Consider the following 13,019-nt stretch of genomic DNA (forward strand, 5'->3'; position numbering starts at 1 on the left):
AACAACGCAAAAAGTTACTTTTTTCTCTTTTCTTTAAATCAATGTTCAGAGTTCAAAAAATCATAAAAGGATCTTGTATTCCAGTTTTTGACACTACTCTTATATTCTCTGTGTGGTCATTGGTTATTGAGATATTGATGATCAAAGACAAAAAGATTCTTTTTCATTTAAAATCAAATATCTCAGGGAAAAAAATGATGTAAAAAGAATATAAAAAAAGCATACTAAAGGTGTTGTAACTCTATTGGCAAAACTTTTAAACTTTTACTAAATAATTATAAAAAAAACATATACAAGATCATCAGTATCATTAAATAGACAGAAAATGTCAAATGTCAAAAAATAAACGTCAAAATTTTTTGAAATACAGGATTTTTCAAACATTTTTTCCATGTTCCTGGTATCTTATCTTACTAAAAAATTTTCTCTGGGGCGCGCGTTCTGACACACCCTGTATAATATTTTTTTGATTAAATCAATCGCAGTCTTTCAAACAATAAAAATAGCGACTTTTTTCTAATGATACCATACAAAAGATAAAACTTCAACTTCAAATTTGCTATTTGCTCAAACTTAAGAAACACTTCCGGAATAACATTTATCCGTAGGTCACTTTTCCGGTGACTGCGGGCCGCCTCCGGAATTCCACAACGGTACAGTTGTTTCGTTAATGAACAATTAGTTAACGCTGTGTCTGCTAAACCTTTTCGAAAAGCTGCTGTACTTCGTTAATAGCATTAGGATAGGCGGTGGCGGCGACGGCGGCGGTGGCGGTGGCGGCGGCGTTCACCTAACACAACCTGCCCTTTTACTCTACTGACATCAGAACGTGTAATCTCTCGTCGACAAGATTGTCTCTAAGAATTCCACCAGCCGTTAAATCAAATCTTCCCCCGAGGAATTCAATTACATGTCATAAGTGCCAACTTAAATAATTTGCAAATGTGTCTGAGAATTTTACTTTTCAATTATCCAAACAATATTTTTTACACTTGTTGTTCGGAGCATTTGCGTATGGAATCACCATTATGTTGTTTGATTAGATAAGAGCAGCATCATTTGATTGGGTTTATGGTGCTGTTCATCGAGCATTAAGTTTTATCAGAATACAAGAGCTTCTGTTGAAAGCTGTTATCGTCACATTTACGGTAGGCGTCAGCTCTAAACACCGAAAATTAACTTTGTAGAAATCAAGCAAGTGTAAAAGAGGGAAGCTAATTCGATCAAAGTGCCAAAGATTTCATTTTGGCACGTTTCAACTTTTTTTATTGGACCATATACGAAATTTCGTTTAAAAAAGATACTTCGGATACGTTTTATAACCGCATCCTACTTTCAAATTTCCGCGACAAAGTTGCGGAACTTTCTTATTCTATCAGTGCGGAACAAAGTTCGATTATATAAAGGAGCTTAAAGTAAAACGTTGAAATGGAGAGACATTGATCATTGTCGATATGTTTGCGCTTCACTAAAACTTAGTTATAGTCACTGTGAGAATGGAATTATCTCATTGCAGAGTGAATTCCTATTATTGGTGACATCATATAGAAGTTTCGATAAAGTTTAGCAAACAGTAAAATAGCTCAATAACAAAAAATCTTGTTTTTAGAATCCATTTCAACAAAAAATAAATAAAATTGGTGGATGCGCCGGGCAAATAAAACATTTGTATATTCATCTTATTAGCACATTTTTCTGAACCAAATACACTGTTTCATAGAAAACAATACTTATAAAAAAACTAAACACAACCATTTTTTTTTTATTTCACTTTTATTATAAAACAGTATTTATTATTTCATTTTATTCAGTCAAAAAATTGTTTCGCAAATTTCAAATACAGACAATATTGCAAATCTGCTACAAGAGTTTTTATTAAACGAGTTCACTGTCCGTCTGTCTTTGACTTTATTTATTTACTTTTCACAAAATCAATATTTTTTTGTAATACATTTCTTTCATTATGCGCAACTGCTGGCAATCACTTTGATCTTGATACTTGAGCTAATTCAATAAAACTCGATTTAAAAGTCTGAAAGACGAACGCTTCTTTCGTGTCAGCTTTTATGGAAATGTCGATCCGTTTCCACATGCCAAGAACAATATTAAACACAACAAAAATGTAAGACTTTTATTTTAACGAAAATTCATGTTTAATACATTTCTTAAGAGCAGGTAAGCGCGTTATAACTAATTGTTAATTATTATAACGCTTTCTTGCTTCTTAATGCGACTTAACAGCTTCGTAAATAGTCTACTAAGAGAGCATTCCATAATTTGGTTATGTATGAAGTAAAACACCTGGGGCTCAAATACTGCCATGATTAAAATTTCATTGACTTTGAGCCATGTGTAAGAGCAACAGTTTTATCTTTGTAAACATAAAGAAAATGGTAAATACATACGTAAAAATATAGCATCGTTTTAAAATATTTTTATTTGTTGTTTTTGAAATTTTGTCCCCCTTTTTTTATTCTTATTTCTCCTGAATTACTTCTCCTAAGGTAATAATATTTTAATCAAGACAACAACAAGTTCTCTTGAGATTCTAAAGTAGAGAAGCTAAATTAGATAATTTTCTGTCATATTACTCCAAGTTATCGACTTGGATGACTGCGTTTGTAAGATTAGGAAAACTTAAGGTTTTATTATGTTCATTAATTCCTCGACAAGTTTTAGTAATAATTTACATGTAAAGTAAAGTAAAAGTGAAATACTAAGTGAAAGCTTTACAAATGTGATACTTTTTGACGTTTATTTTTAACAATCATTAAAAAATTAATTAAGAGGGAGTAATGTCTACATTTTTAAACAAACATCTTGAATTTTTCTTTTCAAAAAGTGTAACTGTTTTGAGAGATATATATATTAATATTTTCAGGACACAATAAAAAGTCGCAATACAATTTATCAACATGTTATAATTTTCCAAGTATCTTAACTTTATAGCGTTTCCGGATAAGTCAACTAACTTTCTTCCGGTACACAAAATTAATGGAGCAAGAAAAGCTCTATTTATTTCATCCACCGGAAAGAAATACTTGAAAATAAACAACAATAATATTTTTCGTATAACTTTTTTTGATTTATTTGCGGTAAAATAAGTGGATCAATACCGTCGTTGATAATTATTTGGTGACCAATTTCGGGCGAATTTATTGCGTAAATTTGTGATTTTTATTGAAATACATATCGACGCATTAAGCTTGTTTAAATATTTCAAATTAACGGTAATTTTCCTGTAAAAATTACAAAAACCGCTGTGGAATATGTCAAGGTTATTTCAGTCACGACATTTCGCCATTAGCCTGTTTTCAGGGCTGAAAAGCTCGTTTTACAGTGGTGCAGACAGACGGCTATAACGAGCCGTTATAAAACAATAAATTATCTGCAAAAACTAAGAAATAATGTATTTATGGGCCCAATTACGCACAAATGGCCTTCCACAATCACAATTAAATCCATCCACAAAAGAAGAGCTCGAGTTGTGTTTAAAAACAATTCATATTCAGCCGAGTAAACCATCTCAGAAGTAATTTATTTGTAAATACGACAATAGCAAACGCTTCCTTGGCGCTTCAGGGCCGAATTCAACTCGAATTAAGATGCAAAAGAGGATTAATTCGGCTTTGAGAGATTAGCACTGGGGATAAGTTTCGGGGACGGGTTCGACACAACTCACCTGTATGTGATGAAAGCGAAGACGAGACCGACTAAGGAGATGCTGCTGCCGAGGACAATGAGCAAGGATAAAACGCTTTCTTCAGTCAGGACTGTCGGCTCCAGGCTGTTGCGACTGAGGTTGGGGAAGCCATGCAGGCGAGCGGTGTACAAGGTGTCCATGACGCTGAAAAAAAAAACAAAATATATCTTGAAATTTCTTATGATAAGTATTTTTAACTCTTTTCTTGTGCATTTTATAAAACCATTAAAAAATATTAAAAGATAATGTAAAGTCCGTTTTTTTTATTTATACGTGTGCATCAATAAATAATTCGAAAGACGTAGATTGCTATCTCTTTTTAACATTTGTAAACAGCTTTGTTGCTTTCCCGCTACGTGCCTAATTGCATAAAATCGGTCAGGCTATTTATCTCACTTTAACAAATGCAACTAAAGTAACGCAGAGCTAGTGACGTACGTCAAAATTGTGTCTTACCGTCACGTAGGTACACTTGAGTGCAAAAAAAATCGCAAATTGTCTAAAACAAAATTGTCAAATTTTTTAGGTAAATGGAGAAATGGAAAAACTTGATAGAAGTTTGGAAGATGCCTGATAATTATGAAATTGTAAATTGTAACAAACGTCAAAAAACTGGCATTTATTAACAAACTAAATTACATTATAAAAAAAACAGTTTGCGTTTTTTTGCACTCAAGTGTAACAATCGTAATAAGCTCTATAAAAATCCTGTTGCGAGAAAGAAACTTTATTTTTTTTATTTTAGTACCAAAATGTCAGAAGCTGTCGATTGTCAAAAATAGACGAATGTCATGTCATGTCCTTGATTCACACTACTCCCACCAGCAAATAAAAAAAAATAAACTGTAGGTAACGTGGTACAAAGTAATTACAAACAAAACATGCTTCACTGTTGAGTCTTGAATAAAAAAGTGTCAGCATTTTAACAGAAATGCTCATGTCAGGAAAATACTACAACTATACAGCATGTCTCAAAAACAAGTTACGCGTTTTTGGATGTAGATTTTTATGACAATGTTTTTAAGCTAAACTTTTATTTGTCGATTTTGCTTAGTTTAAAAAATAAGACGGTTTTTTTGACGAAAACGTGCACTTTTTAAAAATTTATTACACAAAAACTAAAACATCTAAAAATATTTTTTATTACCGCAAAGAAGAAGGTACAAGCTATATATAAGGTTGTAACATTTTTTTAGTGTGTTGCATTTGCAAAGATAAAGAAATGTTAAAAGTTCAATAACTTCAAAATTTAAAGGGAACACCCTATTTATTGTTCTTACATTTAAAATATTATTAGATTGTTTTTATAAAATTATTTACTTTTAGGTTTTTATAATCAATAACTAAAAAAATATTTAACGTTAAACATTAAAAAAAATTGCTGAGATATTGATGATCAAAGACAAAAGATCTTTTTCATTTAAAGTCAAATATCTCAACGAAAAAATAATGTAAAAAGAACATGAAAAAAGCATACTAAAGATGAACGAAAATGCTATCCGGCCTATGCAACTACAAAAGAAAATCCCCACGTCCGTAGACTAAAATCAAAAACAAGAAATTTAGATTTTTTTTCTCTAACTTGATAAAAAATTTCAAAACTAGCAACAGCTTTTTAAATCTAGATACGACCATTTTTTAATAAGTTACAGTCTTTCAAAAATCACGAAAAACATTGGGAAAATTTTTTGTTCCTTAAATTTTTTGTAATAGTGTATTTACTACCATATTGACACACACTAAATATTTATTAAAAATTACATTCATCAAATTCAATTAATTATGATGTCACTTCCAGTTACCTAACTATTTCAACGGACAATTAAAATACAAGCAAATTTAAAATTTATACAGGGTGCGCCAGTAGCCAAAAAGTGCACAGTTGTACAAGAGACGAGGAAATATCACTTAATAATCACATTTGTGTAAAACTGAATCCATTATTCTTTATTTTTACAATAAAATAATTCGAATTTCAGTATTTATAACGACTTTTACAATCTCTGGATAAGTCAACGGATAAGTAATCCGTGGTGGAATTAAACAACAATGATCCCTTTCAACCACTACTTCGTTGCACATTAATATGAAAAGAAGTATACGTATAAAAATCAATAAACCTAATATTAAAAGTCTTTAGAGAAATAAAATAATAAAATAATAGAATTAAATAACCCGACACCCGGTTTAAAATTTTGAATAAAAATCCAAATTAATAAAAAGAATGCGTCTTGGTATTATGCCAAATGTAATCGATTCTAAAATTATGTTGTTTTTTATATTTATCTTTTGTTTGAACTATAAAAAATATTTTAAAGTTAGTCAAAGTTAAAAACAGCACAAAGCAACTGTTCTCATTGTATTAAACCTTTTGTGAATTACAAAGAAAAAAAGAAAAGTGTTAGGTTTCATACTTCCGTCTAGATATTGAAGTTTGAAACAGTTCGTAATTAGTAGTCACACAGTAGGTAGTAGTATACAACAGAGATTCATATGACAGGCATCTGCGACCTATGAGACAATCTAACTTACCCAGCTTGAGACCTAATTATTTACATTAGCAAATATATGTTTTCTCCTATTTAGTCAACATCCCGCACAAAGATATTTGACTTTGTCAACTTGCGGTTTTTATACATCGTCGAGCATCATCGTTGCTAAATATGAGCCTACGTTCCATAGAAAATAATGACACACCTTGTGGTGCTAAATGACAAGAACATTTCACATCAGATTACAAAAATTGTGAATTATTTGCTTCAAAAAATGCTCCACACGTTGTCCTTTGCCGTATTTTCATGAATAAATTCGCTGTAATAACGCTGGGCAAAGTTTCAATAAAAAGCATATTACCAGAACCCGCTTTGAAAAAAAATTGTTATTCATGGGCACCAAACCGAAAGTTTCATGACTTTCGCTTTGATTTACGTGTATTTGAAAAGTTTTCAGCACTTACATTTTTAGTAAAGTGGTCGACAATTATACACAGGGTGGTATGCAGTTTTAATATCACGTGGGGGTCTTTACCACCCCAAACTCTGTACATTTATTATGCCCTATTTAAACTTCCGCTACATATCAATTAGTTAATTGGACATCCCGAGCCCACTAAACTTTACAAACTAAGTAAATCAATCCCTGAAACGCTGAAATATCAGCAGCCCTTGCGATAATCAAGTTTCCAGTTTTCCAGACAATAAAAATGTTGCCTAAGTGCAGTTGGGAAGTTTTCCCCATGTTCTTACGTACACAAACTTGTATAAATTATTGTGCGGGGAGTAATTATTGCATAAATTTCGCTGCGGCGAATGAAATACGAGCTTGTCGGCTATAAATTGAACGTTTTGTCGATCCGGTGCCAGCTTGCATAATTGCCGAAGAATAAATTATGTAAACAGTCAAATGTGATAACAAATATAGAGAGTGAGATCTGACACTTGAAATTTGAATTTTATAATTGAGCCACTTTGTGATAACGTGAGACGTATCAAAAGCGAGCTGAAAGTGAAGTGATGACAGACTTCTTTTGAACTAAATTACTTTCGATCAAAATGTATCGTCGACGGAAAGTTAATAGCCGCATCAAGGTAATGCTGTTTTGTAATAAGAGAAGAAACTTGAAAGTTTTGTGACAGCGAAAATCAAATACGGAAATATAATAAAATTGAACATGGCATAAAAACACTGAATATTAAATAAATGCTAAAAGCTTTTCAATAATGTACGGAAAAATGGAATTTCAAGCGACGTGGAGATTACTGTAAAATTAATTACTCCATAATTAATGCTTCAATAAAAATAAAAGTTTTATGCAATATGAATGCAAATTGAACTGCAATAAAACAGTTAGTAAACTGGTCAAACGAATCATAAAATTGAAATTAATTAGTTCAACAAGTTTTATATTAGTAAATTTAATATACAGGGCTTTCAAAAGGAGCGAGTCTCAATAACTTTTGACATTGAGTAAATGTATTTTCAAGCAAAAACAGCTTGATTAGGATCGCAATGGGAAAGTTGAAAACCAACATTAGTTATATTTTAAGTTAAGTTTCATCTCCTAGTCGCTAGCCACCCCTACTTTAAAACTTTAAATGGCACCCCCTACTTTTTTCAAACGTTTTCGGAAAGAGAAAAAGTCAGCGTATCTAAATGTCAAAGAAAAAAATTTTTTTGTCGATTTGTATTTCAGTTAGGAGTGGTTTAATTCTTGAAAGTAGCCTTTGATTCAACTCAATTTAATAAAAAATATGTCAATTTGGGTTGCGATGGGAGAGTTCAAAAACACGTTTTAGGTTTCATCCCCTAATCACTAACCACCGCTACTTTAAACTTTTAAAAAGCTTGAGGGTGCTTTTTGAAAAATTTTTGGAAAGGGGAAAAAAGCTTATATAACCGTAAATAAAAAAAATATATTGTCAATTCGTTTTTGAGTTAAGGGTAGTTTTGTTTTTGAAATGTTTACTCCTAGTAGCCTTTGGTTGAACTCAATTTAATTTAAATGAAAAATGTGTCGATTCGGGTTGCGATGAGAGACTTCAACCTAAAATATTTTTTAGGTTCCATTAACTAGTAGCTAGCCACACCTTCTTTAAAATTTTAAATAGCACGCCTCCACTCAAAAAAAATATAACTCAAAAACGAAAAAACAATGTTTTTTTCATTTACGGTTAGATAAGCGTTTTCTCCTCTTTCCAAAAGTGTTTCAAAAAGTTAAAGATGTTTTTTAAAATTTTAAAGTAAGGGTGGTTGGTGACTAGAGGATGAAAACTAAAACGTATTTTATGTTGGTTTTGAATTTTTCCATTGCAACCTAAATCGACATATTTTTAATTTAAATTAAATTGAGTTGAATCAAAGGCTACTACGACTCAAAATTTCAAAAATTAAACCACCCTTAACTCAAAAACGAATCGACAAAAAAAAATTTTTGACATTTGGACACGCTCCTTTTGAAATGAAAGCCCTGTATGATTAATTTACATTTAGAAGTAATTAATTTTATATATTATAGAATTTCAATCATGAGTATAATTAATAAAAATACCTAGAACTTCAGTTTATTATTGATTATAAATTTTTGTACAATACAGGGTGTTCCGTCTAAATCCCACTTTAGAAGTATTGGAATAATTGTATTTATTTGAAAATTGGTACATAGCCATAAACCAATAAGTCCTCCTAAATGAAAATATTTTCAAGATGGCGGCACTTACGGTTATACCGGAAGTCGGTCTCAACTTTCTTATTTTAAATGGAAAGGTATATTTTTTACTGCGTTTTTGGATTAATCGGGTTATTTTAAGGAAGTTTTCATCAGCTTTCTATACCTAAATTTAGCCGTTTTTGAAATATTTGGAGTTTTTCAAAAATTTTTGCATTTGCACCTTCCACTTTAAAAACCGGTAACTCTGCCATTTTTTAAGATTTGAAATTCGTTTTTTTGGCGTTTGAAAGAGAAAGCTTTGATCCTTTTTCTGGTGTTTTCAAATTTTGAAAAAAAAATAACATATCCCAAAATTTTAAGGTTACTTTTGTAATAATTCAAATACTCATACTCAATTTTTTCAAATAAAATACCCCAATTTTTATTTTACTAAATAGAAGAGAATTTAATTGTGCATTGATCTGTATTAACATTCCCTATACCTAAATTTAATAATTTTCAAGTTATGCATTTTTTTTAATGCTACAGAAAATTTATTACTAGCCATACCCGTTTTCACATAGTTTGCTATGGAAATCAAAAATGTCAAAATTGTTTCTCAGTAAACGTCGACAGTGACTTATTATTTGRCAAATAGTGCCAAAATATGGAGAATCAAAGTTATGCAAACTTAATTATTATTGATAGGTTCTACCATGCYATCATTATTTAAAGCTAACAAGTYAAAAAATTATTTTTGTTTAATGAACGACATCATAATTTTGTTACACTTTCCATAAATACAAAATAAATTAATTAAATCTAAGTTTGAGTAGCTTTGACTCTCCATATTTTGGCACTATTTGTCAAATAATAAGTCGACATTTATTGAGAAACAATTTTGACATTTTTTATTTCCATAGCAAACTATACGAAAACGAATGTGGCTAATAACAGATTTTCGGCAGTCTCAACAAAAAGTCACCATAACTTAAAAATTATTAAATTTAGGTATAGGGAATGTTAATACAGATCGATGCAGAATTAAATTCTCCTCCATTTAGTAAAATAAAAATTGGGGTATTTTATTTGAAAAAATTGAGTTATGGGTATTTGAATTATTACAAAAGTAACCTTAAAATTTTATGGTTTGTTAATTTTTTTTTCAAAATTTAAAAACACCGAAAGAAATATCTAAACTTTCTCTTTCAAACGCCAAAAATACAAATTCAAAATTTTAAAAAATAGCAGAGTTACCGATTTTTAAAGTGGAAGGTGCAGATCCAAAATTTTTTGAAAAACTCCAAATATTTCAAAAATGGCTAAATTTAGGTATAGGGAAAGCTGATAAAAACTTCCTTAAAATAACCCGGTTAATCCAAAAACGCAGTTAAAAATATACCTTTCCATTTAAAATAAGAAAGTTGAGTCCGACTTCCGGTATAACCGGAAGTGCCGCCATCTCGAAAATATTTTCATTTAGGAGGACTTAATGGTTTATGGCTATGTACCAATTTTTAAATAAATACGATTATTCCAACTCCCAATACTTCTAAAGTGGGATTTAGACGGAACACCCTGTATATTATGCAGTACTTCTACCAAAATTATATTTTTTATTTTGCGTCTGAAAGAAAGCTTATTTCGATACCAAAACCGATGCTTTAATGAGCCATTTCGACGCCGATTTGGGTGCTGAAATAGACTAGTACAATTTACTCTCTAGAGGTTGGTAATAGTAATTTTTAGCAGCGTTTTGAGTTTTTTAGGTGGTGTGCATGAAATATTTGTAGTATTCATTTTTAATTCAAAAAAAAATTGAAAAATACTTGAAACTTGACACTTCAAAAATCGAACTTTCAAACTTTGTGACATTTACCACCAATCACAACCTTATTAAAACAAAAGTTTCTAAATTTTAGAAAATTATCTTTTCTGTTAAAAAATACGTAAAAATGCAAAATAGAAAAAATAGCATATAAAACTTGTTTCAGAAGTCATTTATGAGAACTCGTTTTTTATAAAACTCGTGCTACGATGCTCGTTTTATAACCTGAACTCGTTCCACACGAAACGAGTTCTTTAATACAATATTGTGCAATTGTTTTCATTTACACAAAATGCTCTTTTATATTTAAAAATTAAGCCATATTGTTGTTTGATGAGCATATTTAGCGTCAAAATGACACGTTGGTGTTACCAAAATTTTATAAATCATGCAAAATTTAGAACAACATCCGTTTGCGAATTTTATGTCTTGTGGAAATAAGAGATATGCTCCCCACATCCTATATGCGCCTCCCATAAAATACTTTCAGCGCGAAAAAATGCCGTAACCAGACACTTCGTATGAAAGTAAAACTCCATTATGGCATTGCGGCGCTTTTCTCTTATGTTCATTGTGATTTTCGCCGCAGCATAAAAGAAAATAGAAAAGTAGACACGAAATAGAGGAAAAAAAAGTAATATCTTTATTACAATGATGTGGAGTTCTTTAAACGCGCGTCGGATGGTCCAGTTCGAGCCAGACAATATGAAAAAGGAGAAAAAACGTACGGCTTTCACGTAAAATTGGATTTACTTTCGAATAAAATATTAACGGATTTATGAGAATCTTTCTGAAACTAAAGACGAGAAATGAAATCAAAGGTAAAGTCGATTACTGTTTCAAGAGAAGGTTTTTCTAGTTTTTAAAGTAAAGTAAATTTTTAATTATGCCCGACGGGAAATGAATTTCAAACGGATTACGTTCGGTAAATAAATTTTTGCTAAATTAAATTTCGAATCAATTTGATTAATTAAAAGGTTTTTAGAAGGTTTATATTGCCTGTAGGTAAATGTATACTTACCTACCTGTGTGTACATGCTTTAATTAGAGTTTGTCGAGGGACACAACACTGATATTACTAATCAACAAAACTACCACTAGAGACTGGCAGCAATCGAATTATTCTTGTGAATTCATAGGAATTCATATACTCAAATTATCAACATAACACATTGACACATTGCATAATAGGATTGCTAATAATAATTACTTCCATTGCAATCAATTATTCAAATTTTATTTTAAATTTTTGACAAAGTAGAGTGGCATATGAAGCCTAATAATTAACATGTAAGAAACTTGTAACCTAAGAATTTAAATTTGTTCAAGGGTATTAGCACTAGAATTAAAAACTTGGGTAGTGTTCACAAATTGCATGCTTAGAAAATAATAGTTTTGAAATTTGTTTTTTTAGAAGCATAATAAGTAAACAAATCTTTGAAAATTTTATAACAAACAAGTTTCGAATTATTTCAAGGTAAATGAACTATGCAAGAAGAATTAAAAAATTTGAAAACTATGTATCAAACCCAAACTTGTTGTGTACGTAAACAAGCCAATTAGTAAACTACCTGCACAAAATAATCCCAGGATTTAAAAATCAATATGCGTTTATGTAAAGCTTGTCTAAATAGCAACATGTGGTAAATATTATATAATCACAAAATAAATTATTTTCAGATTTTCAGCATATGCTGGTATCACATCTAAATTTTTATAAACAATTACAAAATTTTCTGAATTAAATCAAAGCTAACAATAAAATTCATAAACTATGCATTACTATTACCGAATGCTTTAAAATGTTAGTTGCTTTGCATAATTATTTTTTATCTAAAATTTCTGCTATAAATTCAGTTATTTCAGCACTATCAAAATCACTAATAAATTTACATTTGAGAATTATAAAATTATACTTAACATAATTAAGTGTTTTTTATTAAAAAAGTTTCTTACTTAGGTATAATATTTATAAAAAAATAGCTTAAATTTAAAGGTTTTTGTTTTTATTTAATAGTGAGTTAAAAGTTGAAAAAAATAATTGACGTATTTCTGAATTTATTTTAATGTTGATTTATACTCGTGTGTATAATATACAAGTTTGTGCAATATGTATAAACAAACAATGTAATAATACGAGTCTGCGTGGGTAGAGTTAACGCTAGACAAGAAACTAACTTAATTAGTTAATTTAAGTGTTAAATTGTTAAGTGAATCATTAGTAGAAACTTTAAATTAATCTATAAGTCTGTTTTATTGATAAATTTTCTTTCACTCAAAAACCAATCCAAAAAATTGTTATCTGTTTAAATTATATTAAATAACTGAGTTATTTTATATTT

At 30.0% G+C, this 13,019-nt stretch overlaps 1 protein-coding gene across 1 annotated transcript in view; it reads right to left on the reverse strand.

Annotated features, from left to right (window-relative positions):
* LOC123013152 (latrophilin-like protein LAT-2) overlaps positions 1 to 13,019 on the reverse strand; it is a 63,054-nt gene that overhangs the window by 49,034 nt on the left and 1,001 nt on the right. Inside the window, exon 2 of the mRNA XM_044411528.1 lies at positions 3,683 to 3,847. Coding sequence (XP_044267463.1) covers positions 3,683 to 3,843 — 161 coding nt within the window. The 5' untranslated portion in view covers positions 3,844 to 3,847. The remainder of the gene's footprint in view (positions 1 to 3,682; positions 3,848 to 13,019) is intronic.

Source organism: Tribolium madens, unplaced genomic scaffold, assembly GCF_015345945.1.
Source record: "Tribolium madens isolate multiple individuals breed KSU strain unplaced genomic scaffold, Tmad_KSU_1.1 Scaffold_96;HRSCAF=242;Tcas5.2_LG5, whole genome shotgun sequence".
NCBI lineage: Eukaryota > Metazoa > Arthropoda > Insecta > Coleoptera > Tenebrionidae > Tribolium > Tribolium madens.